The sequence below is a fragment of the Rhinolophus sinicus genome, linkage group LG06, assembly GCF_036562045.2.
Source record: "Rhinolophus sinicus isolate RSC01 linkage group LG06, ASM3656204v1, whole genome shotgun sequence".
Taxonomy (NCBI): Eukaryota; Metazoa; Chordata; class Mammalia; order Chiroptera; family Rhinolophidae; genus Rhinolophus; species Rhinolophus sinicus.
Genome location: NC_133756.1, coordinates 33,955,153 through 33,980,689, shown reverse-complemented (window position 1 = coordinate 33,980,689; position 25,537 = coordinate 33,955,153). Strand labels below are relative to the sequence as shown.

General features: G+C 36.9%; 2 protein-coding genes across 2 annotated transcripts in view; one reads left to right on the top strand and one right to left on the bottom strand.

Annotated features, from left to right (window-relative positions):
* The window catches only part of LG06H1orf141 (linkage group 06 C1orf141 homolog), a 163,133-nt gene that overhangs the window by 49,960 nt on the left and 87,636 nt on the right, over window positions 1–25,537 (top strand). The window lies entirely within an intron of this gene.
* IL23R (interleukin 23 receptor) overlaps window positions 1–25,537 on the bottom strand; it is a 54,201-nt gene that overhangs the window by 4,506 nt on the left and 24,158 nt on the right. Inside the window, exons 7-10 of the mRNA XM_019731100.2 lie at window positions 22,691–22,847; window positions 8,664–8,753; window positions 6,171–6,276; window positions 3,579–3,669 (exon numbers count right to left, since the gene is read on the bottom strand). Of these exons, the coding sequence (XP_019586659.2) occupies window positions 3,579–3,669; window positions 6,171–6,276; window positions 8,664–8,753; window positions 22,691–22,847 (444 nt within the window). The remainder of the gene's footprint in view (window positions 1–3,578; window positions 3,670–6,170; window positions 6,277–8,663; window positions 8,754–22,690; window positions 22,848–25,537) is intronic.

Sequence of the window (25,537 nt, the reverse complement as noted above, 5' to 3'; positions counted from 1 at the left end):
CCTTAAGGTTCACTTCTAATTCCAGGAGCCCAGAATGGGAAGGAAGTTTGGCAAAAAGGAAACTTTTGAATAAAACAGCATGAAGTGCTCAAATTTTCTTCATGCTGAACCTCCCCACGGAATTTATTACAAGGTTTGGATTAGGACGGGCAGACATGTCCCCTCCTCTGCACAGGGAGTGTGTTCCAATACCCCCAGTGGATGCCTGAAATCAACGATAGTACCTAATCCTATATAGTAATGTGCCACATAACAATATTTCGGTCAATGAAGGACCGCATATACAATGGTGGTCCCATAAAATTATCATGCAGCTGAAAAATTCCTATCATCTAGTCAAATCATACCTGTCATAACACAGTAGGGCAATGCATTAATCAGGTGTTTGCGGTGATGCTGGAATAAACAAACCTACTGTACTGCCAGTCATATAAAAGTATAGCAATACAATTATGTACATAATAAACTACTGTGTTACTGTATGTAGTTACTATACTATACTTTCTATCATTGTTTTAGAGTGCTCTTTCTACTTATAAGAAAAACGTTTGCTGTAACACTACTGTGTCACACTGGCAGCAGCCTCATCCATCTTGTGTATATTTTGTCTCTTGATTGCATCATTTTCTCTTGTGCTTGATTTAATCCTTTGTTGTTTTGTATAGTGACATGCTGTACAGGCTTGTAGCCTAGGAAAAATAGGCTGCACCCTGCAGCCTAGGTGTGTAGTAAGCTCTACCATCCAGGTTTGTAGTAAGTGCACTCTGTGATGTTTGCACAAGAACAAAATCGCCTAACAACGCATTCCTCAGAGTGTATCCCATCATTAAGCAGCATATGACTGTTATATTATATTTTTTCCTGCACATACATACATACACTTTGTGGCTTCTCTTTGCCATATCCAAATTACCAGCATCATTACTCTTGTGCTTTGGGGCCATCATTAAGTAAAATAAGTGTTACTTGAACACAAGCACAGTGAGACTGCAACAGTCAATCTGATAACCAAGATGGCTACTAAATGACTAATGGGCGGGTAGCATATACCATGTGGATTCACTGGACAAAGGGGTGATTCCTATCCTGGGTTGGATGGTTCGAGATTTCATCACACTGCTCAGAATGGCGTACAATTTAAAACTTATGAATTGTTTATTTCTGGAATTTTCCAGTTCATATTTTTGGACCAAGGTTGACCACAGGTAACTGAAACTGCGAAAAGAAAAACCACAAATAAGGGGGCACCACTGTTGTTCAAGGTCAGATGAAGTCAAAGGAACTAGACATACTATAGGAAACTAAGAGTGTAAAGCGGCTGTGTTCTGAGGAAGGAGGCATTCGTTTTCTCCACTTCAGGCTGGCAACTGAATGGAGAAGTGGGTGGGAATCGGATCACAATGAAAGCCAATGGGGACTATTCCAGAGTGAGGATGATAGAGGAAGAAGAGAGTGTGATCACAACGAGATCAGAGACAATTCTTTGAGCCATAAAAATCCCCAATTCTCTAGGATAATTAATGTGTGAGTAAGATAGAACCTTGAAGTGGAATGAATGTTAAGACCATAGTATTTATTATCTGTAGTTTGGTGAATATATGCTTGTCCTTGGTTAACTGTTAACTATGTACTTCATTACATATGTGGGTTCAGCTGTTTAAGATCACCCTTCCACTGTTAGGCAACATTACCTCTTTTGAAATCAACCCTACGCACACCCTTTCTCTCTTTCATGTATCCGGAGACAAAGATCTCTCCTGCTCTAGGTGTACTTTCCACCTCTTCCCTTTAGAATATCCCCTCCTTGCTTCTTCGTAGTCTTGTTTAATCAACTTCCCCTCTCTTTCTGTCATAATCCTCAGGCCTATCCAATTTATCACAAGCATGCATCTGGCTCCACACCCCTCTGGAGCTACTATTACTCATCCATTCTACTAGTATTTGAGAGCTGATCACATGTCAGCATAGCCCCTTCCTTCACTTCCCTTCTAGTCCACACTCATCCAAAGATGTCTCCACTCTCAGTCCCCATGTGCTCACTTTCCATTCACTTCTCAACTGAACCTCTTGGCCAGGACCACCAGTGACTTGCTCCTTGTCACGTTCCATGGATTCATTTACTCCTTATGTTATAGACCTTCTATTGAGTGGTCAGCATTATGGATCCTTGCTGCTTGACATTTTGTCCACACCTTACTATGCTCATTTCTCTGACCCTCCTAATTCTGCCTCTTTCCTGGGACTGTGACTCCATTGAAAATTTCAATTGAAAATCCCTCATTGGCTCCTCATTGTCTTTAGCAATAGTTTTCAACCACTTAACAGTAGTCGAATTACTTGGGAAGCTTTGGAAAATTCTTGGGTCTTCTCAGGCCCATCTCTCCCCAGAGATCCTGGGTTGTGGCCTCAGCATTGGGATTCTAATATGCAACCCAGGCTAAAAACTTTTGCCTCAGGGACTTCTCTGGGGTTGGGGAAGGAGTTGGTTAGTGGGCTCACCAGAACTCCAAATAAAGCCAATTTATTTGATTTACAAATACTTGTCTTCCTCGCACCATTTGAACACAGAGATCCTAGGCTAAAAATAATTTTTTTTTAAGTTTGAAAGCTATTGGTCATCAGAATGAAGTCTGAGTTCCGTAGCAGTCAGACCTTTTGTGATCTGATACCACTCACCATTCCAGCATTATTCTAGCCACTCCTCAAGTAAAGCTTTTTGATAAAGCAATACTAAATATGATCTTCTCACTTCTGTGCCTTTGATCATGTTGTCCTCCCTCTTTTGAATGTTTCTCCTGAGCAATTCCTACTTATCTTTCAATATGTTTGCTCTATATTCCTTTTCGTCTCATTTCTGTCACTGCACTTACATCACTGCATTGCAATACTTGGAGAATGTGTCTGTCCCATCAACTGGGTTTTAAGCTCCTCGACGGCCAGGCCAGAGTGCTGTAAAGTAGAAAGAGCACACACAATAGATTCCCCTCATCCACAATCACCAGCAGTTCCTCCATTGCCAGCAAAGTCCCTTATACCCTGCGGGTCTTCCCAACTCACCCTTCTCTTCTTTGCTAAATTGGAAACCTGGCCCACCTCTGGTGACACCATCTGCTACCGTCCTCTCATTTATTTTCTTGAATTCCATTGGGTCTCAGGAGTGAAGTGGTGTCTTCTTTGGGCTCCACCTGCTTCTCCAATTTCATGTAAGATGGAAGCCCCTTTGTGTCTTTGCGGTTCATTCTATTGAGCGTTTCTGCCCTCTTCCTTTGGTCCCTGAAGAAACCTACCAATTGTGTGGCCACCAAGTGACTCTGGCACCTGGCCTACAATCTTTCATGTCATTTTCCTCTTTTGAGTAGCATTGTTTCTTTCTTCTGTGTCTCTTTTCTTTCTCTAACTCCATTCTTTTATCTCTCTAAAGTATGATTTGAAATATGTATAATTTTGTTTCTGCATATGTTTATACAGTTATGCTAGTATACACACGCATGTATTTATTTGAATGGAAATTCTACTGTGTTGTATTGCACTCTTGGTCACAGCTACCATTTAGTTTTTACTTGGTGGTGTTTAGTTACCTGTAGCATTTTCACAACTTTACTATTTTCCATATTAGGAATATCTTCATAAAGCCATTTTGGTATTAGCAATAAGATTCTTCTTTTAATTCTGAAAAACAAAAATGACACATCAGAAGAAGCATTGTGCTTTTGGATTGTTACAGGCAATCGTATAGGAGATTAGGGAATCAACTAGAATAAAAATCAAACTTTCTGAAGCAGGAGCTAAGATTTCCATTTCTGACTTTAAATAGTTAACTGAGAAGTTGATTCAATATCTACTCAGATTTTCCTCTTCTCTCTATTGCTCTGCTTCTCTCTAAGGAGCTGGAACATTTCAAAACACACACACTTAGATTCAAGATAAATGGGACAACCACCCTGGAAGTGAAACTATACACATGTTAGAAATGGCAAACCATTATAAGCAGGAGATACCAGCATGAAAACGTTTGGAAAACTTTAGGGATATTTTGTAGAACTTACCAAAGTGACCATAACCACAGAAAAATATTAAAGAAGAGAATGTCGTATAATAAAACATATAATTTGAGCTCCTCTATTTCTGAATTTGTAATGATTCCAAATAGGGTTGAGATGATAGTGGTGGCTCTAAACTCTCTTTATATGGATGGAACAGGAGGCTGGGGTAGCTGCCTCACAGTTGTGTGGTATAGTGAGAATACCAGTTCTGACTTAGGCTGTGTGCTTATTAAGGATTGCTAGGGTGGGGTGATGGAAAGAAGAGGGAGAAGCTGTATATGACCCACTTCTTCCCCCACGTTACCCCTTGTCACTGCCACTGTGTTGAAAGCACTTTGTACATTTACAGTAAAAATTGATTTGAGCAAAGAGGTTGTGCCAGGAACTTAAAAGAGACTAAACTGATTTCTGGCACAATTTTCCTTGTTAACAAGGCACCATTAACAACAGATCAGACTTGTTTATGTGTTTAAGCAGATTGTCCAAGGACTTTTACTAAGTAACAACCAAAACGACTGAATGTGCTTCGCTAGCCCAATTTGACCTTGAACTGTAGGATAAAAATAATTTCTTTACACATATTTGTAGACTGTTTTATGATTCAGCTTTTTTACTAATTCACACTCTTTCTATAACCTAAAATTAGACCAAATTAGTAAGCTAATGCTGTTATAAAAAGATTTTATACAGCATGCTGTTACAATGAAAACATATAAATATGTCTATACACATATTTACCCACCCTTCATTTCATTATATTTAAAATATTTTACCCTCTGTTTTCCAGTTCTATTTCTGATATAAGGCTTATATAAAGAATGCATATTTATAGTAAATAACAGTATCTGCTCATATGTAAAATAGTTATATTGGAATTATATCTTATTTCTTTTATCTTTTTAAAAAGAATACTTATTGAAGTAATTAAATTAGCAATAAGAATTGTCCTGTTTCTTATTTGTCATTACCAACAGGAAATTAATTTTTAGGTTATTCGTAACAAATTTAATGTTATTTAAAATTTCACACTAACTAGGACATCTTTGGATAACAACACAAATATTAATATTTTTATGTGGTATAAGTTTAAATATTAAAATACTGCAAAGGACTTTGTAATCAAGTATATTTTAAAACAACCAAAAATAAAGTTCCGTATTTGTTTACTCGTCTCACATGGGTACCAGGGGTATGTTTATTAATGTGTAATTTAAATACTTAAGTTCTGAGGAAAGAGAAGTCTACATAAATAAATAAAAAATCACTAGTATACTTTATTTAGAGTACTTATTCTAAATCTTTCTACTGTGTTTCAATTATAAATTTAAAAGAAAGATTATCTCATGAAGCAAGTGATGGCAGTAAAGAGAAACTCAATGCCTATTAGGCAAAGAACATTCATGTGTTACTATTTGTGAGTGATTGGATGTACTGGGACATTGCCACATGAAACAATTAGAGATACATCCTCCGTGTAATTAGTAAACGTTAGGAAATCAAAGGCCTTACTTTCCTCAAAGCCTCATTTTTCCATCACTAGGCATAGATCTTCACTAATACCATATTGGAAAAAAATGACTGTTGCAGGCCAAGGAGAGTGGGCATTGGGGTTGGAGGCTAAAACACTAACATAATTGATACCAAAGTGATGATTCAGATGGTGCCACACTTCTCTTCATACTGACTCAGGAGATTTGTTTGGATAGAATTTGAGGCAGGTTATGACTTAACCACTCTAAAGAATCCAGGCACTGTAGATAAATGTGAAGGCACAGTGAGAAGGCTGTGGAGTGAAGGAGAGTACATGAGTTGTGATATCTGTTGGATCTGGACTCCTGGCTAGTGCTTAGTGACCTCGGGCTAACCACTTAACCTTTCTAAGCCTCATGTAAGTCACCCATAAATTAAGCTGTAGAGCTTTTCTGGCAGGGTCATTGTGAAGATAAAATGAATGGTGTCTGTAAAGAGTTTGACCTGGGCAGGTATTCATTAAATACTGTTCCGTTTGCTTTTCCTTTCTCTGAGTAAAAGCGTTGATGGATTTTTCTTGTATATCACTGAATTGACTACACTTCGATGGTACACATATATGGTCTAAATTGGAAAACAAATTCCACAAAAACATACCGAGTTCGGAGTGATCTGTTAAATATTATAATCAATGAAAAAATTGACAACACAACAGCAAAGACGACCATTCCTGATAAAGATCCAATGTCTTGTTGCCTGTTGCCTGAAAGGAAAGAAAAATAATTTTAGCTGAGCATAAGTGTCTATGTGATGTCAGAATAATCCTTCTCTCTACTCTGCTCAAAGTGAAGGTCATTGATCTCAAAGGGAAAGAGAAAGGGGGAAACAAAATTAACCTTTACCTTGGGCTATAGCGTGATTGCCCTTCCAAACTGCACAACAGTACTTTCTGTTTGAGAAAATCAGGCTGCATATATCTGATGTCAGTGGATTTCTAGAAGTGCATCTCTGGCAAATGTGGTGAGCATTAGACATTTTTCTGAGCTTGCGCATGCATGTTTTATGTAAAAAGGTTTAGTGATGAACCTCATTTGGTTTGTCTGACACAAGTGAGAATTCCCAATTGCTTGTAACAAAGTCTAAAGTTGGCCAAAATCACAACTGAGGTTTTCTGGTTTCCTTTTTTAGCCTTTTGTGCAAGACAGAAGCTACATACAACTTGTCACCATTCTTCAAAATTTATTGTTCCTGAATTTTTTTCTTCTGAGAAAGGACATTCACTCTAATTAGAACAATATAGGTTATATTGCTACATAGCTTACACTCACATTTTATTTTAAAAACCATGCTAACAATGCTTTTCTTGCATTTTGAAGTTGAATTAATTACCTGAAATCTTTAAATAATTAATATACTATATTTAACGTGTTACCCACTAGGCTCATCACAGTTTCTCCCTACTACATGTAAAACCCTATTTTCTATTTTCAGACATAAACTACAACTGAGAAATGACGTATCACACTGGACTGTGTTCTGAGCCATACTGGATATTGACCTCCCTTCCATCCCACTTCCTTTCTTCCTTTGGCAAATGTTTGTCACATACGTACCACATGGCAGACGCTATATGGGCCCTACCCTAGTTATTTCCCAGCTACACCTGCCACACACTTAGGGGTCTTCAGGCTGTCCAGACCCTCTCCTAAAGCCAACTGGTAGCCAGAGGCCTGTGGAGCTTAGATCATTCCAAAGTCCCAGCGGGACATGCACTTAGTGTTTTCCTAGGACTAAAACACAATTGCTGAGGACTTCATGCAACTAATGGGAGGTACTGACTGCCACATACCCCTTGGGCATTTGTGCCTGAAGGAGGATAGAGAAACCCCACATTAACAGGATCTGGGCAAGGGGTCTGAGGATAGAGCAGAGTGACCTGAGATACCTGTGTTTGAAATTGACTCTGCCATTTATCAGCTCTGTAACCTCAAGGCATAATTATAATTTGCCGAAGCTCAAGTTTCCTCTTCTGTAAAATAAAGATAATAATACCTATCTAACAGAGCTGCCGTGAGTGCCTAGCCTCCACAATTCCCACAGATGAATCAAGATTCAGACCTCTGAAGACATCTGTAATTAGGGATCTATACCGAACTTAAGCACTTGGCTTATAACTGATTCACATGTACAAATCTAGAGTGTCCATACTTTGCTTCATGCTTCTTTTTTAACATTTATCACCACCTGACTTTTTTCTTCTTGTTTTGTTTGTTTTTCTCCCTCTGTCTATCTAGAATGGAATCCCCAGGAAGACAGGGACGTTGTTCTCTCTCTCTCTCTTTTTTTTTTTTTCCTGCTGATTCCCCAGAACGCAGAACAGTGACTGGCACATAGTAGCTGTTTAATGAATATTTGTTGAATAAATAAGCACAAATCCAAAGAATGTCAATATAACCTGCAGAAATTCTTAGCCTATTCCTGCCAGATTTCTGTGCAAGGAGATAAATGGTCTACCAGTGGTCCGTGGTGAAATAGTCATGACTAAAGCTTTTCAATTTGAAATTTCTGTTTAGAGTTATACGTGCCTATTGGAAACCTGATCTAATATCTTTTTAATGCTTAAAACATTTAGGTATGCTCATCAATGGAAAATCCTGAGTCATACTAACAAATAAAATAGGAGCTTGTTTGTATGAGAGAAAGAGTACATATTTGAGGATTAGGAAAACAGGATTTAAGTTTTAGTCTGTCACTTAGTGTGACCTTGGACAAGTTCCTCAACCTCTCTGAGCTCCAGTTTTCCCATCTATAAAATAGATACAGAACACTTATCTCACCAGGTTGCTTTGAACATTGAAAAAAATGATGTATATAAAACTCTTAGTACACGGTAGAACTGAAATAATGGAAATTTCTTAGAAAGAAGAAGTTTTGAGGTCTTGAGCCCCAGCAATGAAAATGAAAATGTATCCAACCCAGAGCAAAAGCTGGCAAAATCAACTTTAAGCAGATCACTGTGGATTATTTTCCTAAAGAAAGCATATGGCAAATCTTATCAAGAAATTTATGCCTGACACGTTTTTCAGTATGAGGAATTCAAATGACTGATTAGTCAAGACTGCTAGAAAAGCCTACGTTGTATTTTCTTACCAGAAGTAAGATGTCCTTTAAAGACGGAAGCACTTAAAAGCCCAAAATTCTGAGAATCACGTTGAAATGGTTCCAGTGTGACCTGGGGAACTTAAAAGAGAAAACAACGTCAGCTTTTTATATTTTGCACTCAGGTTACCCAATTTCCTAAGGAAGTTTCTTCGTTTGTTTGGAGATAATTAAAGTAAATCACTAACACTAATAGTCTCGAAAGATGGAATAAAAGCAAAGGCCTTTGATTATGTGTGTCTTTTCTTCTTTTTATTTAATTAGGTAAATCCCAAAGGAAGAAACACTGAAAAAACAATAAAAACTATTTAGGGTTTGTAAAACTTCCAGGTGTATCCACTAATTTCATGAGGCTTCTAGGCAACAAATACCAAGGAGCTTTATTTCATTCCCTGAACCAGAAAAAAATGCACAGTAACTGGCCTCTATGTGATTCCTTCCAATAGATGATGCAATAAATTTAGGTTTCCTTGAGAGCCTCCAAGATGTGTCACTTTTGCCTTTGCCCAATCTTTGGGATGCTCTTGGTGAACAGCATATTGGCTTCATATAAGAAGCCTAATTTTGATTAACAGACCTTTTGAGGTTGTAACACAGAGGTGGAATGCTATTAATGACTTCCCTCTGCTCCTTTCCTGCTGGCAAAGAACCTGGCCAGACATAAAGGCTGTCAGGACACTGCTAATGAAAGCTTCTGACCAGGGTGGGGTGAGCAACCTTGGCAGCTAACTGGCTTTCAGCCTGAACTCAAAAGAGTCCTGGCGCTTCCTTACCCATCTCCTCCCTCCTGATAATTAAAAGCTGCCAGAGGTGACTTCAAGGACACCATTCTCCCAGCTGACAGAAGACATTCTTGAAAATGGTTCTAAGCTCTGGATCCCCAAGAGTGCCTCAAACCCTGTTATTCATTCGTTTTGATTTCCGTGTTCAAATTCTTCAAAAAAAAATTAGTTTGGGGCCAGGGAGAAATCACAACTTGAGGTGTCCTTAACAACCATGGAGATATCACACACTTGTATAATAAGCTTTGTGGCCTGAACAACTCTCTTTGAGAAAAAATATCAGAGTTCCAATTAATAGATTCTTATGGGTCTTTGGAAATTACTGAAAAAGGCTGATATGGGTGCCAGCACAGGCGCAATTGAAGAGTAGTTTTCTAAGGACAATGGGTAGGAGATTTTAGAAGATGAAAACATCAGAAAAGCCAAAAGTTCTTTTCTGTGTTTTTATTCTGGCTTCGCCACAGCAAGAGAGAAATGTTTCACTGTGAATTGTGACGAATCAGAAATTCTTTTTGGTTTTTCAGTGCTTCACTATGTCTCTTTTGTTCCCAAGTATGTGGTTCCATCTAACTGGAACAGAGCAAGGTTATGCGCCATGGCCAACAGCCAGGTTTATTCATCTAAATTAGCATTTTATAGGCTTATGGTCATTCTCAGGCCTGCATCTACCGTGTTTCCCCGAAAATAACACCTAGCCAGACAATCAGCTCTAATGCGTCTTTTGGAGCAAAAATTAATACAAGACCCGGGTCTTACATTATAATAAAATAAGACCCGGTATTATATTATATATTATATTAATTATATTATATTATATATATTATATTATATATATTTAATTTTTGCTGCGAAAGACACATTAGAGCTGATTGTCCAGCCAGGTCTTATTTCCAGAGGAACACGGTATGTTATTTTGAAATTTTAAGAGCAATATTACATTAAAATGTAACACTATTTTTAATTTGACAAAATCAGGGGTTTATAGCATCTGTTGCTGAATTATTTTTGTTTTCACTTTCATTATTTTAAAATTAGCGTTTTTTATTTTAAAAGAATATATGGTGCTGTTGGCTTTTAATACAGGTTAATATAATTCTGTTGTATAAACTACAGGTGGTTATTTGGCAATGAAACTTCAGATGTTAATTTTCATCATATAAAAATAATTTTCATATTTGTTTAGGGCTTTATTAGGCCTAATAGAGAATAAACACAATCTTCCTTTAGGGTCTTTGTCATAGTTTCAAATCAACTAGGTGCATTAATTTAAGTTAGATTAAAATCATTTAAAAGAGAGGCTTAATTGTCAGAGGGTAATTTCACAAAGAAACAGATATCTGAAGTAAGACAATTTATAAACAAGATTTTTATAGAAGAAATCAAGCCAATGGCAAAATTTTTGTGTGTAGGACTGAAATGAAGCCATATCGATGGTATTCTTCATGGCATACCGCCACCAAGTGGTTAGATCATTTCTTCTTAAATCATACTTAACATTTTTCATCGTAAAAACAGTAACTATAAGAGAAAAGAATTTTAACAGGAAAAATAAAAGGGAGAGAAAAAGAACCATTTCTTTCTTTTTTTGTTGTTTAAGGTTAAGTCTCTTTTATTACATCATTGTATTCCATTGTAGTCATGTATGTAATTAATCAATCCTATTCTTATGAATATCTTTCATCGTATTTCTTTGTACATTTGTAAATTTTAATTGCATTATATCACATTTAAAACTACCTGATAATACTAATCTGTACCTTTTTTTCAACATTTTCTTGCCTATTATTATCAGCTTATTTCCCTGGATAAAGTTTAGAATTTTCTTTTTAATATTGATTTTTGTTTTTTAATTAAATTTATTGGGGTGACATTGGTTAGTAAAATTATATAGGTTTCAAATGTACATTTCTATAATACATCATCTATATATTGCCTTGTATGTTCACCACCCAGAGTCAGTTCTCCTTCCATCACCATATATTTGACCCCTTTTACCCTCTTCTACCAGCCTCCCACACCCTTACCTTGTGGTAACCATGAAACTGTTGTCTGCATCTATGTTTTTGTTTCTTTGTTTGTTTGTCTTGTTCCTTTGTTGCTTTCAGTTTTATATCCCACTTATGAGTGAAATCGTATGGTTCTCTACTTTTTCTGTCTGGCATATTTTGCTCAGCATGATAATCTCAAGATCCATATGTTGTCGCAAATGGTAGTATTTCATCTTTACTTATGGCCGAGTAGTATACTATTGTGTATATGTACCACATCTTCTTTATCCAGTCATCTCTCACAGGACACTTTGGTTGTTTCCATGCCTTGGCCACCGTGAATGATGTTGCAATGAATATAGGAATACATATATCTTTATGGATAAATGTTTTCAGATTTTGGGGGTAGATACCCAGAAGAGGGATTGCTGGGTCATTTGGTAACTCTATTCTTAATTTCTTGAGGAACCTCCACACTGTTTTTCATAGTGGCTGTACTAATTTACATTCCCACGAACAGTGCATGAGGGTTCCTTTCTCTCCACAGCCTTTCCAACACTTGTGATTAATTGCCTTATTGATGATAGCGATTCTAAGAGGTGTGAGGTGATATCTCACTGTGGTTTTGATTTGCATTTCCCTAATTGCTAGTGAAGTTGAGCATTTTTCATATATCTGTTGGCCATTTGTATGTCTTCTTGGGAGAAATGTCTGTTCAGGTCCTCTGCCCGTTTTTTAATTAGATTGTTTTTTGTTGCTGAGTTGTATGAATTATTTATATATTTTGAATATTAGCCCCTTATCGAGGTGTTGTTTGCAAATATCTTCTCCCATTTGATTGGTTGCCTCTTTGTTTTAGTGATGGTTTCTTTTGCTGTGCAGAATCTTTTTAGTTTGATATAGTCCCATTCATTTATTTCTGCTTTTACTTTCCTTGCCTTTAGGTCAAATTCATAAAATCCTCTCTGACCCCAAAGTCCATAAGTTTAGTACCTATGCTTTCTTCTATGCATTTTATTGTTTCAGGTCTTATGTTTAGGTCTTTGATCCATTTTGAGGTAATTTTGGTGTGTGGTGACAGATAGCAATCTACTTTCATTCTTTTGCACGTGGCTTTCCAATTTTCCCAGCACCATTTATTGAAGAGGCTTTCTTTTCCCTATTGTATGTTTTTGGCTCCTTTGTTGAAAAAGAACCATTTCTAATTCCATCCCTTTAATACACCTGCTATTCATATTTTATTGTACTTTCAAGTATTTTAACATTCAAAAGCATTCACAAACACACAATAATGTACACACACAGCTTTTACAACTGAAAAACATATCAGCTGTAATCATCAGTGTATTGCCTACTGTGTTAGAAAAATCTCATGGCACTTTTATTATTTATTTAATGTCTGTTGTGTTATGTCCATAATGAGACAATTCTGTGTCTGCAACAGTATATTAAATTATGCCTATTATTCTCACAACACATACTTGAGTATACTCAGAAAACCCAAATCATCTCTAAATCATCTCTAATTTGGTAAGAATTTTTACATAACTTATACACACTGACAGTGGATATTAGAGCTAGTCTTACAGAAGACAGTGTGTTCATAGGGAATTTAGAGTGGTTTCAACCAAAAAAATGTAGTTTCTTATTCTTGGACAAAACTGGAAGCATAACATTTTTTTGGCCCACCAAACACCAGTCTAATTTAATCAAATCTGCTCAAAAGGACTTTGTTTTAGCAATAATGTATTCCATCTGTTTCTTAGAAATGATATCAAATCAATCTCCTCAGCCCTACCCTCTACGCCCACCATGGGACAAAGTGTGCTTTGTTATTCTTTTTAAGTGACCATTTATTGAGTACTAATTATGTTTCAGGTAATGTACTAGACTTTACCTACTTCCTCTCATTTAATCCTCACAGCAATCTAGTCAGTAAATAATGCTATTGTCCTTATTTTATGGATAAGGAAACAAAGGAGTAAAAAAGGGTAAATGACTTACCCAAAGTCACATAGATAGAGGTTGAAGAGTAAAAATTCCCATCCAGTTCTGACACATAGATTTGCTGGTCACTGGCCCCATTAATGAATAACCTCACTTCTGCAGAAGATTAACTCGGGGTGGGGAAGCTCAGTCAGCCCTGCGAGCAATCTTTCCCTGCTGAGACTTAGCCCTTTCTCCTCTACGGGCGAACCAGTGTGACTGAGCTGCCTGGCTTTGCAGGGCTCTGGACTCCACCACAACGGGCTATTGTTAACCCATTTAGCCCTTATTAGACTCTTCCAGCCTAGAGTTAATTTCTTCTGAAAACAAGCTCTTTTCCCTCACTAGGCAAGCAATACATACTACTTGTAGGCTGCTTGAAAAATATAGAAGAGTATGGAAAAGGAAATACAATTTTATATTTGTTCACAAACTGGAAATAATTATTTTTTACATTTGTTAACAGTCTTTTGTGTATATCTGTACCCTAATGGAGATCATGTTCTTTACTAAACGTTGTATCTTGTTTTTCTTTTTCATTAAGTATTATGCACATTTCTTCATTTTATTAAAAGTTGTTCAAAACCATCATACTAATAACGATTTCACATTTCATCATCTTTGTACTGTACTTATTCAGTCAACTCCCTATTGAGAAATGGTATAGCTTGGTGGTTTCAAACACCAGCTTTGGACGCAGATGAACCTCAATTCAAGTCCTGGCTCCACCATTTAGAGTTGCTTAACCCTGGGTAAGTTGCTTCACCTCTTTGACACAGTTTTTTCATTTGTATATTTGGCTAATAACAGCACTTCACTCATGAGGTTGATGAGATAGTTCATATAAATCACTTAGTACCAGGCCTTATACAAATGAAAAGCTTAATACAGGTTAGCCATTGCTATTATTGGACTTCTGGATTGTTTCCCAATTCTTACTATTATAACTAGCTTTTGGATAAATATCATTGTACATATCTCTGTTTATTTCCTAAGGCTAGATTTCTATAAGTGGAATTACTGGGCTAAAGGGTATGGACATTTGTAAGGCTCCTTTCTTTACTTTTGCCCTTGCCAAGCTTGCTGTCAAAGACACACTAACCAAGGTCTGCATCATAAAGACTTTGACCAGAGCTGACACAGTCACCTTTCTAAACTTTTCTTTCAGAAGGTTCTAGATATTCAAGAAAGAGAAGTCATATTAAAAGAGACAAAAGGAGTGTTTTTCAAATTATTGGAAGTTTGTGTTTTTTTTTTCATTGTTATTTTCCTTAAAACATAAGCATCTCCTTTTGTTTCTTTCTAATCTCCTTCTAGTAACCTCAGCTATTTCACAGCACTTAAAATATTCCCCAAGCCAGTTTAGTTCTATGGTTGGAATTCAACATGATTGGGCCAAAGGTACAGATCTGACTCTAGTCTGTATCAGTTGGCAAAGCAAAAGGACAGACATATCAAATAGGCACCCGACGCCCAAGGCAGAGAAAAGGATATGTCAGAACAAACTCATTACCATGCCTTGAAAAACAAGTCAAACGATGAATCATTTCATGAGTTACAGTGTCTTCCTTGTAAATTAAGGCTAGGAGGGTGTGCCTAGACATATCCAAGGGATTATCTTCATGGCTATATTCCTAGGCTGTAAGTACTTGGTATGTAGAGGGAGAAGAAGGTAAGAAATGTATCTATGGCAATCATATTGTTGAAGAGAAAGAATAAGAGGAAAAGGTAGAAAGCATCAGCCACCCAGGAAATTTTCCTAAGTGACATGGAGCACACAGAGGTGAGCATCTGATGTCAAAGTGTAGCAAAACTTCACATGCATGAATGAGCAACTTGCAAGTTTTACCGAGTGTTTTCAGATTCTTCAAAAGTGCAACCTTGCTCTCAAGCATAGCCTATACCTGTTCTTGAGTCTGAAGAGTCTAGTGGACATTTAGTATAGTTTAGTTGCCCATCACCAGGTCATACTTCTTTGTGGGCATCCTAAATATGTCAGTGGGCTTCCCACTGTGGAAGCCTCCATGGAGCAGAGACTCCCTCTCCCTGTAGCCAGCCATTAAGTAGCTACAAGCAATGACTTAAGCCTGGCTCCTCAGATGCCCTCCTCCCCCCACTTGCACAGGACACACAGCTCCAGAAAGTCACTTAGAACCCAATATGGGTACAGCAGCTATATCCAGGGCATGGTAACAGCAGGACCAGTGGGGTGTGCAAGGCACAGGGTAGGCAGGGGCAGTGACCACAGTGCCAGCTGTAGGGTTTTCACCAGATTCTTCTTAGGTTGTGATTTTGCCTGTGGATCTGGCTACTGTCGCTTGGATCCTGCTCATGACCATTTTGCCAGCCTTCCTACTGATTTCTGGCTCTCTTCCCGATAGTTCTCTTTCTGCTTAAGAGAACCAGATTTGATTTCTTTTGCTTGCACCTCATCACAATGAATAGCAGAAACTGCAATAGTGAGTAGTAGGTGGATAGGTAAGAAGACGTGACAGGACAAATAATGATCCCCCAAAGATGTTCATGTCCTAATCCCCAGAACCTTTGAATAGATTACCTTGTATGGCAAAAGGGACTTGAGATGGGGAGATTATCGTAGGTTATAGGGGTGGGTCCAATGAAATCACAAGGTCCTTATAAGAAGGCAGCAGAGTCAGAGGAAGAGATCAGAAGGTATTATGCTTCTGGCTTTAAGATGGGGCTACAAGCCAGGAAATGCAGGCATCCTCTAAAATCTGGTAAAGGGAATGACAGTGATTCTCCCCTAGAGCCTCCAGCAGTAACACAGCCTTGATTTCATCCCAATAATATTGATTTTGGATTTTTCACCTCCAGAACTATAATACATTTGTATTGTTTTAAGCTATTATGTTTGTGATGACTTGTTACAGCAATAAGAAACTAATACAAGAAATTACTATTTCTTCAGGGGAAAGCATAATTATTCTCTATTAGTGGGTTTCAAACCTCAGAGAGATTGTGAAGCTCTTTTGGGTTGTTTTTTTATTCTACAGAACTCTGGTAGTTTATTAGGGACAGGACCCAGAGAAGAATAAAAAAATGTAGATGAAGAATCTAAGAGGCTTAGTATTCCAAGGAACATTGTTTGTCTGTTTAACCCAGTTTAGTAACCACAAATCTACACATATATAATTCATCTCAATCTGAATGAATCAGAAACCTCTAATTAAAAGTAGAATTTTTGAAAGCACATGTTGTTTCCCACCCTCTAATTGCATTATATTTAATATCACCTACTCGTATATTCAGTTGCATTGATATAACATTTGTTTTTTTTCTCTTTTAGTCACTAAAAGTCCTGAAAAATTAAAGAGAATCTTCATAGAGTCATTGGTAATGCAGCAACCAATAGTGTTTTATGAGAACAAAATACAGTGTGGTTTAACATCCTGCTCATACTTGCTTTCTTTGGAGAATTGTCAAAAAAAAAAAAAGATTTCTCTGGGAAACTTTTTTTTTTTTTACTGCAAGTAGCAATTCAAGCAAGTTAATTAGTCACTATAAAATTTGACTGCCCTTCCCTCAGGCCTCTGACTTGTCATTAAAGAGATTACAGAGGCTGTGCCTTTTCTTCATGACAAAGAGATCTGTGCAGAATTGAAAGCACTCCTGCCTAGAAATCTTTTCACCTTTATTACATCAGTAGTAGTAAATTTAGGGAATTCACTGTCACGTTTTCAATGTTGGTTTTTCTACGCTGACAAATTATCGTTTCCCCTTTGGGGCTCTTTCTGTACTGTTTAAAGACTCTAGAATTTTTTTTTCAGCAACTCTCCAAGTTGGTGGTCTAGAAGCTTGGTGGTCTAGAACTTCAGCAGCCTGAGTGATTCTCAGGGCCTCAACTGAAACCTCATCTCCAGAGGCAGGACAGGGTTTAGGCAGGAGGGTTAATGTGGGACGTGATGGTCCATTGGGGCAGTGAGTGGTCTTGCATCCTGCGCTTCTGGGGATCCTGGGCTGCTGAAGTGGCTGGAGTGGTTAGTGGCTCAGGAAGCAGAGAGGAGGAGGAGGAGGAAGCATAAAGGTGATCAGATAGTACAAGAGATAAGGGTCTGAGGTTCTCACGTGCCAACCCTTTTGTGTCCCCACAAACCACTGCTAACAATACTGATTCTTTCAATCCAAGCACATGGAATATCTTTTGATTTATTTGTGTCTTCTTCGATTTCTATCATCCGTGTCTTATAATTTTTATTGTACAGGTCTCTCATCTCCTTGGTTAAATTAATCTTAAGTACTTCATTGTTTTTGATGCTATTGTAAATGGGATTGTTTTCTTAATTTCTGTTTCAGCTAGTTTCTTGTTAGTATATTGAAATGAAGCTGATTTTTGTATATTGATATTTTGTCTTGAAACTTTACTGAATTTGTTTATTAGCTCTAATAGTTTTTTGGTGGAGTCTTTAGGGTTTTCTATATATAAGATCATGTCATTTGCAAAAAGCAGCAGTTTTACTTTTTTTTCCAATTTGCCTATCTTTATTTCTCTTTCTTGCCTAATTCCTGCGGTTTGGACTTCTGGTACTGTGGTCATAGAGTGATGAGGGCATCGTTGTCTTTTTCCTGATCTTAGAGGAAAAGCTTTTAGCTTTTTACCTTTGAGTATGATGTTAGCTGTGGGCTTGTCATAAATGGCCTTTATTTTGTTGAGGTACGTTACTTCTATACCTAACTTCTTGAGAGCTTTTATCATGAAAGGATGTTGAATTTTATCAAATAAGTTTTCTGCATCTACTGAGATGATCATATGATTTTTATCCTTCATTTTGTTAATGTGGTGTATCCCAATGATTGATTTGCATATGTTGAACTATCCTTGCATCCCAGGGATAAAGCCCACTTGATCGTGTTGTATGGTCTGTTTAATGTGCTGTTTAATTCTGTTCAATTCTGTCCACATTTCCTGCCCACACCCTACAGTGTTATTCATCCATGTGTCCCTCTTAAAGGATGTGTCTAACCTCTAGGTACAGAGGTTAATGAAAATAAAACATTTAAAGTGTTTCTCACACTTTACTGCAGAAGTCTCACTTGGCTAGAGGCTGGCAAATCTGCATTTAAACTAGTTTCCCAGCATTTCCAATGCAGAGGGTCCACAGACCCCCACTCTGAGAAGCACTGCTTTCTAGACACTTTACTGAACCGGGACTAGCTGGAAACACTCATTATGAATTGGCCTGCACGGGTCCTGTCACGGGCGAGGCCAGCTTTTCCACCTATACTTTATCTTCATCTCAGACTGTCCTGTCCTATTCTAAGGTTCCTGGAACCCTGCAGTTTCATTTTCATCACCTTAACCCAAATCTGCTTCTACAGCTTGTATTCATGCCAAAGTAGAAATAATGGATAGCATCTTATGGTTCACTCTTTTCTCATGTACTTGACTTTTTATAACAAACATTATATTTAAAATCAAGTGCTGTTGGCGTAGTTTTATTATTAGCTAATGTGTGGAGAAGAATTTGGTTAGATGGCTGATGGGTGCTGTCACGGGGCCCTCCTAGGTCTCTTAGGAAGGAGACCACAGAGCTCTAGTGTGGGTACTAGAATCTCGCAGCCTGAGTTCTACTCTGACTCTACCACTCACCAGCTTTGTAACATTTGGCAAAACTGCTTCATCTCACCTGGGCCGCCTATCTTTATCTGCACAATTGGAATAATAATTACACTCCTTTTATAGGCCTGTAGTGATGACGAAGGGCAATTCATATGTAAAATACTTATCACAGTGCCCAAAACATAGTTAGCATCCAATAAATGTTAGCTATTATTGTTTATTACCCTGAAGTCACCCTGCATTCACTTAATTAACCGCTTGGTATTATACCGGGATAGAAAGTATGAGTTTGTAACCCAGAGAAACTTCTCCTGTGTGTTTGCTAAAGCTTGATATTATAGTCTGAGATTGATTTCTTTCTTTTTTTTTAAATATAAAGCTTTATTTTCCATTAAAGTCTAAATACTCTGAGGAAAGAAAAGAGAATAAATCTTATAAGTGATTTAACCATTGCTGTAAATGAGTTTGCTTGGTTTCTTTTGAAAACCAGGTTTTTCAAAGCCAAGGAAAAGCACTATCCAGAGGGAAAGTGATACAGAAGAATGGTGGGGGGGGGTATACCTATTTCATGATTTGACCCGCAGTGCCATCTGGGCATAATTTGAAAACATGTTGTTTTTGATTGTTTATTTGTTTGTTTTTAGAATTTCCATAAGAGATGATTTGAGCCAAACTGATGACATATGCTAGGGAGCAAAATTTCAAATGGTCCAGAGAATAACAATTATATATGGAGGTGAGAGAAAGCAAGACGAGGTTGGATTACAGGATAGTTAACTCGATTATGTGCTCTCTTGAGGGTTAATACCAAGTTCAAGAGGTATATCTTCAGGTATTTCAAAGGTGTGTTAACCTAGATGCACAAGAACAATGGACAGGGCTGGCTTAAAACCTTACTAAAGAAGTTCTAGGCCTGGGGAAAACACATTGTTTTGAGATGAATCAATTCAGTTACACACACATAACAATTTTAGAACAAAACAGGAAATTCCTGTGTGGAGGGAGCATTACTGTCTGGGCTGTGTTTCTTCATAAATAAATAAACCTTTAATGACTGGGGAAGTTTGGCTGGTCAAAAAACCCCATTATCGAACAAGTTGGTTAACTAAAATATTGCAGAAACTATTTTTTTTTTCAATTGTGAAATAATTTGAACTTTAGTTTTGACATTTCATGCTCACTGATTTTATTTATATCTTTATTTATAATGCTATTATGTAATTTACTTTTTATCATGCTTTTTTATTGACTGTCTTCTTTAGAATTAAGGGATCTTTGTCTCTGTACACTGAGGTTCTGTAAGCACCTGGCAAGTGCCTGGTGCATGGTAGAGGTTAAATGAACATGAATGACTAAATGCATGACTGTTTTTTCATGGGTACCTTTTTAAAAAAGCAACTGAAATTGAAGATTTACTAAAAAGCAACTTGGCAACTTGCATGAAGGCATCTTAAAATGTGCTTAACTCTTGAGCCAATAAGACCTAAAGATAAAAGGGGAGTTTATATACAAAGAAGTTTATTGATAATGGAAAAAATGCAATAATCTAGATGTTGCTTAAATAGGGAAATGATAAAATAAATTATTGTACATCCATTAATTGGAATGCTATGCAGTCATTGAATAGGTTCTTAAACTTAACAAAATAGATTAAGTAAGAACGTCAGAATTTAAACAGTATGTACAGTACAGCACTTAGCAGTAAAAAATATATGTATAGGAAGAAACTAGTGTTAGATCCATTAAAATGTAAACAGCAGTTTTTCTAGGTTGTATGTTACAATGAGCTTACATTGTTTTTACAACTAGGAAAAAAACATACATTTTCAAAAAGATTTAATACCAGCACTTGCTTAATACACTTTTCACTGTTTTTGATTTAATGTGTCTTAGAAAGGAATCGGTACCAAAAGGATAGTTTATGTTTCCTCTTAGCTAACATGTTAAACTTGTATTGATGCAAGTTTTCAAGCATATTTTATTTTAATTGGCAATTTTGCTCAAGTGATGTTTTTCCTTAGGAAACCAAGACTTTAAATTTAGGTCTGTTGCAGCGTTGCTGTGACAAGAGTTTAAGACCTCTACCCTTAAAGGAGAAATTTTGTGGTCCAATACTTGTAGAATGCTTTAGTAAACTGCTCCTCCACTTTGATGTACTAATTGGTTAAAGAAATTGATAAGATTGCTGAAGGCTAGTGGTAAGATAACTTGTGTTATTGTTTAGGTGCTATCTCCCACTAGCAATGTGCTATTCAGCAGCTCATGCCTCAGTTTCCTCATCTGTAAAATGGTGCCAATTACACTAGCAAATATGGCTATGTAAAGATGAAACAAGCTTATACATAGTAGTACTTTGTAAGTGGTAAGTAAATGTTAGTTATCAATTTGAATAATCTTGCTAGGTAGTTCTACATTTCATTTAAAAATAATTGGGTTGTCAGCTAAATTCTGACTATTATAAAATGGTATCTAAAGTCCTAAGAATTTTTAACAATATCAACTTAAGACAGAATATCTTAAATTAAAAAGCAAACTTTTTTTTAAAATTAATTATTGGGGTGACAATGGTTAGTAAAGTTATATAGGTTTCAAGTGTATAATTCTGTAATACATCATCTATATATCACATTGTGTGTTCACCAACCGGAGTCAGTTCTATATGGTCATGGAAGGAGAAAAAGTAACCTTTTAAAAACAGAACTGAAACTCAGTATTGCAAATGATTCCCTTAGTAATGTGTTTCTAAGATTTGGACATTAGGGGGCGCCAAAAAACTTCTAAGCTAGTCTTTGGGTCTTGGCTTTCTTTACTTACATCATTATTTATAATGTATGTCAACGTGCTTTGAAAACATAAAACACAGTTCCAAGATGTTATATTATAATAAAGATATTAACAATACTGTGATTATAATTAAGTTCTTCTGTTCTGAAAAGAAAAAAAACTAGTGTATAAGCTACCTGTAGTAGGAAGACATCCGGATAATGGGGCCATTATGGAATATTATGACAATTATAATAGATTCATTTTATTGTGTGCTTACAATTGAAGTCTATTTGACAATATTTTATTGAGTGGCATGTGTAAATGACTAGAAAATTAATAATACTAAGAGCAGGGAAATATCTAAAGATAAACAATAGCTCAGCTAAATTTTGAGAAGAGAATTAAACAATCCCATGTTTAAGTCTTTTAACTCTTTTGATTGTTTTACATATAGTAGGTAATCAGTTTTTATCGATATGATTTGATTTGTGTTTCTTTTAGGAGAATATATTTTATCAGAGTGACCTGAAGAGTTGAATGAAACTCTTAGTAATGTTTTTCAAAACAAGGTTTTAGATTATTATGTGCCTCACAATCATCCAGGATGTTTGTAAGAAATGCTGACGCTTGAGTACCCACCACCCTTCACCCCCCACGCTCCCACTACCTCAGATCTGTGGAGGAGAGACAGTGACCATGCCTGCCAGGTGGTTCTCATGCCCAGTAAAGTTTGAGAACCATTATATAAATTATAGTCAGCCTTAACAAAAATCAAAGCAAAATGACAATTGCAATGTTACCACCTGCCTTAGAATACTTTTGTCAATTTTGAATGAAGTCCAGAAGAAAAAATGTCTGTAATTAGAAGAGAGAGGTCAAGAGAAAAGCCTAAGAGATTAAATATTTAAATACACTCACCTATTTCAGGTGTTTTATGGATAAAGGGTAAACTCCAGGGCTGCCAGTAGCTTTTACCTGTTGCTCGACATCTCACTTGAAATACATACTTAGTGTTTGGCTCCAAGTAGAATGCTGACTGTCTCATCTGTGTAAAATTGGTGTCAAATTCCTGGACCTAAAATGGATGAATAGCAATAATGAAATGATACAGTGTGCTTTTAAAACAAACAATTATTTTGTTTAACAGAAATGCCTAGAGCAACTGTTATGTTTCAGTCACTCTTTTAGAGCATGGGAAAACAAAGAGGAATAGGGTACTTTATATAAAACATGGCCATAAATAATCAAATGCATGTTTTTTAAGATTAAACATGAAATACACATTGTGTTTGACAACTCTCTCAAGCTTTTAAATCTCAAGAAAGTCCAAATGTAATATATTCTTAATTTTGAAATAACTGATTTTAATGCGGTGGGAGAACTGGGGGACCTAATAGCAACTGTTTGAATCCAGTCTTCCCCCCTCTTCTCTCCCATGCCCCCCCAGCAGTTGGATATTTAGATCAATAATTATTCGTGGATGATGAAATAATTTCACTTGCTAACGACTTTCAGAAAAAATTCCTCATAAACTAATCTGTTAAATTGGTCCTTATTGCAGATTTATGCAGATTCTATAAGGCCTGTTATTTTATGTGTGTGTGTGTGAGAGAGAGAGAGAGAGAGAGAGAGAGAGAGAGAGAGAGAGAGAGAAAGAGAGAGAGAGAGAGGGAAAATGAAAATAAAACATTTACAGAAGTCGAACTGGAAAAATCCAATGGAAGATAAGCAAGCAAATAGCTGAAATATAAACTTAAGAATCGTTTTCTGGGGTTCTACAACCTGCTATAAAATATAATGAAAAATGACCCCCAAACAAGCTGCTTCAGATGGGAGGGAGAAATCAAGGCATTTACACAGCACCTTTAATATGTTGTGATAAGGGGATTTACTGAAAAAAGTGAAACATGATTGAAAGGTAAACATAAAATATGTCCACAAATGCATTTATGCAGCAACTGGGAGAAAACAGTTACTAGACACTCACAAAAGAGAAAGTTGAAAATAGCAAGATTTTTTAAAAAAAGAACAAGGTATCAACTTCATTTAGGGATTCTTCTGTTAAAACCCAATCTTAACATAAAACTTGTAATGCATTGAAAATGTAATATTCATGAAACTTGTAATGCATTGAAAATGTAATATTCATGAAAATACCTGTTTTGGGGTTGTCATACTCCCTGAAAGATATCATTCAGAGTTTCCAGAAGCCACATCTCTATGTATGGTCCTTGGAATTTTCTGCTATGTAAATATGACTGGCGGCCTCTGGGGTCTCCTGGAATCCAGGAGAGATTTCACTTGTGCCAAAAGTTTGACTATCAAATGTACTCTGCTTCACATTAACTTCTCTTGGAAAGGAGTTGTTATTCTCCAATATGTCTCTTGCTATTACAGTTATAGATAAGTCCTCTTGAAGAAGAGAAATGATACCTAAAGTACAGCCAGAATTCTGAACTTTTTAAAAGAAGAATTTTATAGAACTATTAACAGAGTTGTTTCTCCCATGAGGCAAACCAGGAGATTGCTTGGGGCCTTGCAAGCACAAGATGGTACCTTAAGATGATACTTTCAGAGGCTAAAATGTACATTGAGAGAGCTAGACCTAATTGAGTATCTATGGAGAGGATATGGTCTTGAGTGCAAGAAATATGAATTTATTTTTAAAACAGTTAATTTCTAGTTAGACCCTCAATTATGAAGGTGGGGGCATAGAAACTTAATCTCTATCAGTTCAAGGTACTTCTTTCCTTAGGGTTACATCTAAATTTCTGGGAGTATCCTTTGTGTGGAGAGGAGAATCTCAGACCTACTCAGAGAGTTCTGTAATCTCAGCTTCCTCTGACTCCCAACCTGGGACATGGCCCAGGGGGAGGGGCCCTTCTCAGTGCCCCACTGGTATCTAAACTCATTTGGTTCAGCCCCCTTACTCCTGCCCCTGGCCAGTTTCCCCTCTCTCTGCTCAGATAATCTTTATCGTAATCTTTAGCTAGTGTTTGGCGACGGAGGGAAGAGGGGTGATTATTGGGAAATTTAGTCATGACTAATTACATGTTCTTCCAAGTCTTCTTATACCAGCATTTACACTTTTGAAATGTAAAGGCCAAGGATTTGACCCTTTACTATCTGTGTACTATTCCATTAGCCATTCCAGGAACAGAATGAATGCTTGGTTTTGTGCAGCCTATGAGCTAAGAATGGTTTTTACATTTTTAAATGGTTGGAAGAAAATCAAAAGTAGACTATTTCGTGATGCATGGGAACTACATAAAATTCAAATTTCAGTGTTCAAAAATAAAATTTTACTGGAATGCAACAATGTCCATTCATTTGTTGTCTATGCTGCTTTCACGATACAAATGCAAAATTGAGTAGTTGGGACAGAGACCTTATGGCCTGCAAAGCCTAAATTGCTTACTGTTTGGCCCTTGAGTAAAAAGTTTGCCAATACCATGGTCTTGCTTAGAGAGATGAGTCACCACTAATCCATTTACTTGAACTTACAGTGAATATTTCCCTAACTTGCTGTCACTGCTGTTGGGCATCATTAAAGGCAAATAATACTAGTAGCTAATGTTTCCACATATCATCTATGTGACCCAGACATCATCAGAATCAGCGTAGATGTAGAAATGATTATGGGACAGCCCTTCTTTCTAGGGACTCATAGTTAAAGGATGAGGAAATACACTTGTAACCATGTAAGTATGATTCTGAGATAAGGTACACAGAAGCGGGCAAGGATTGCTGCTCAGAATTGTGAGT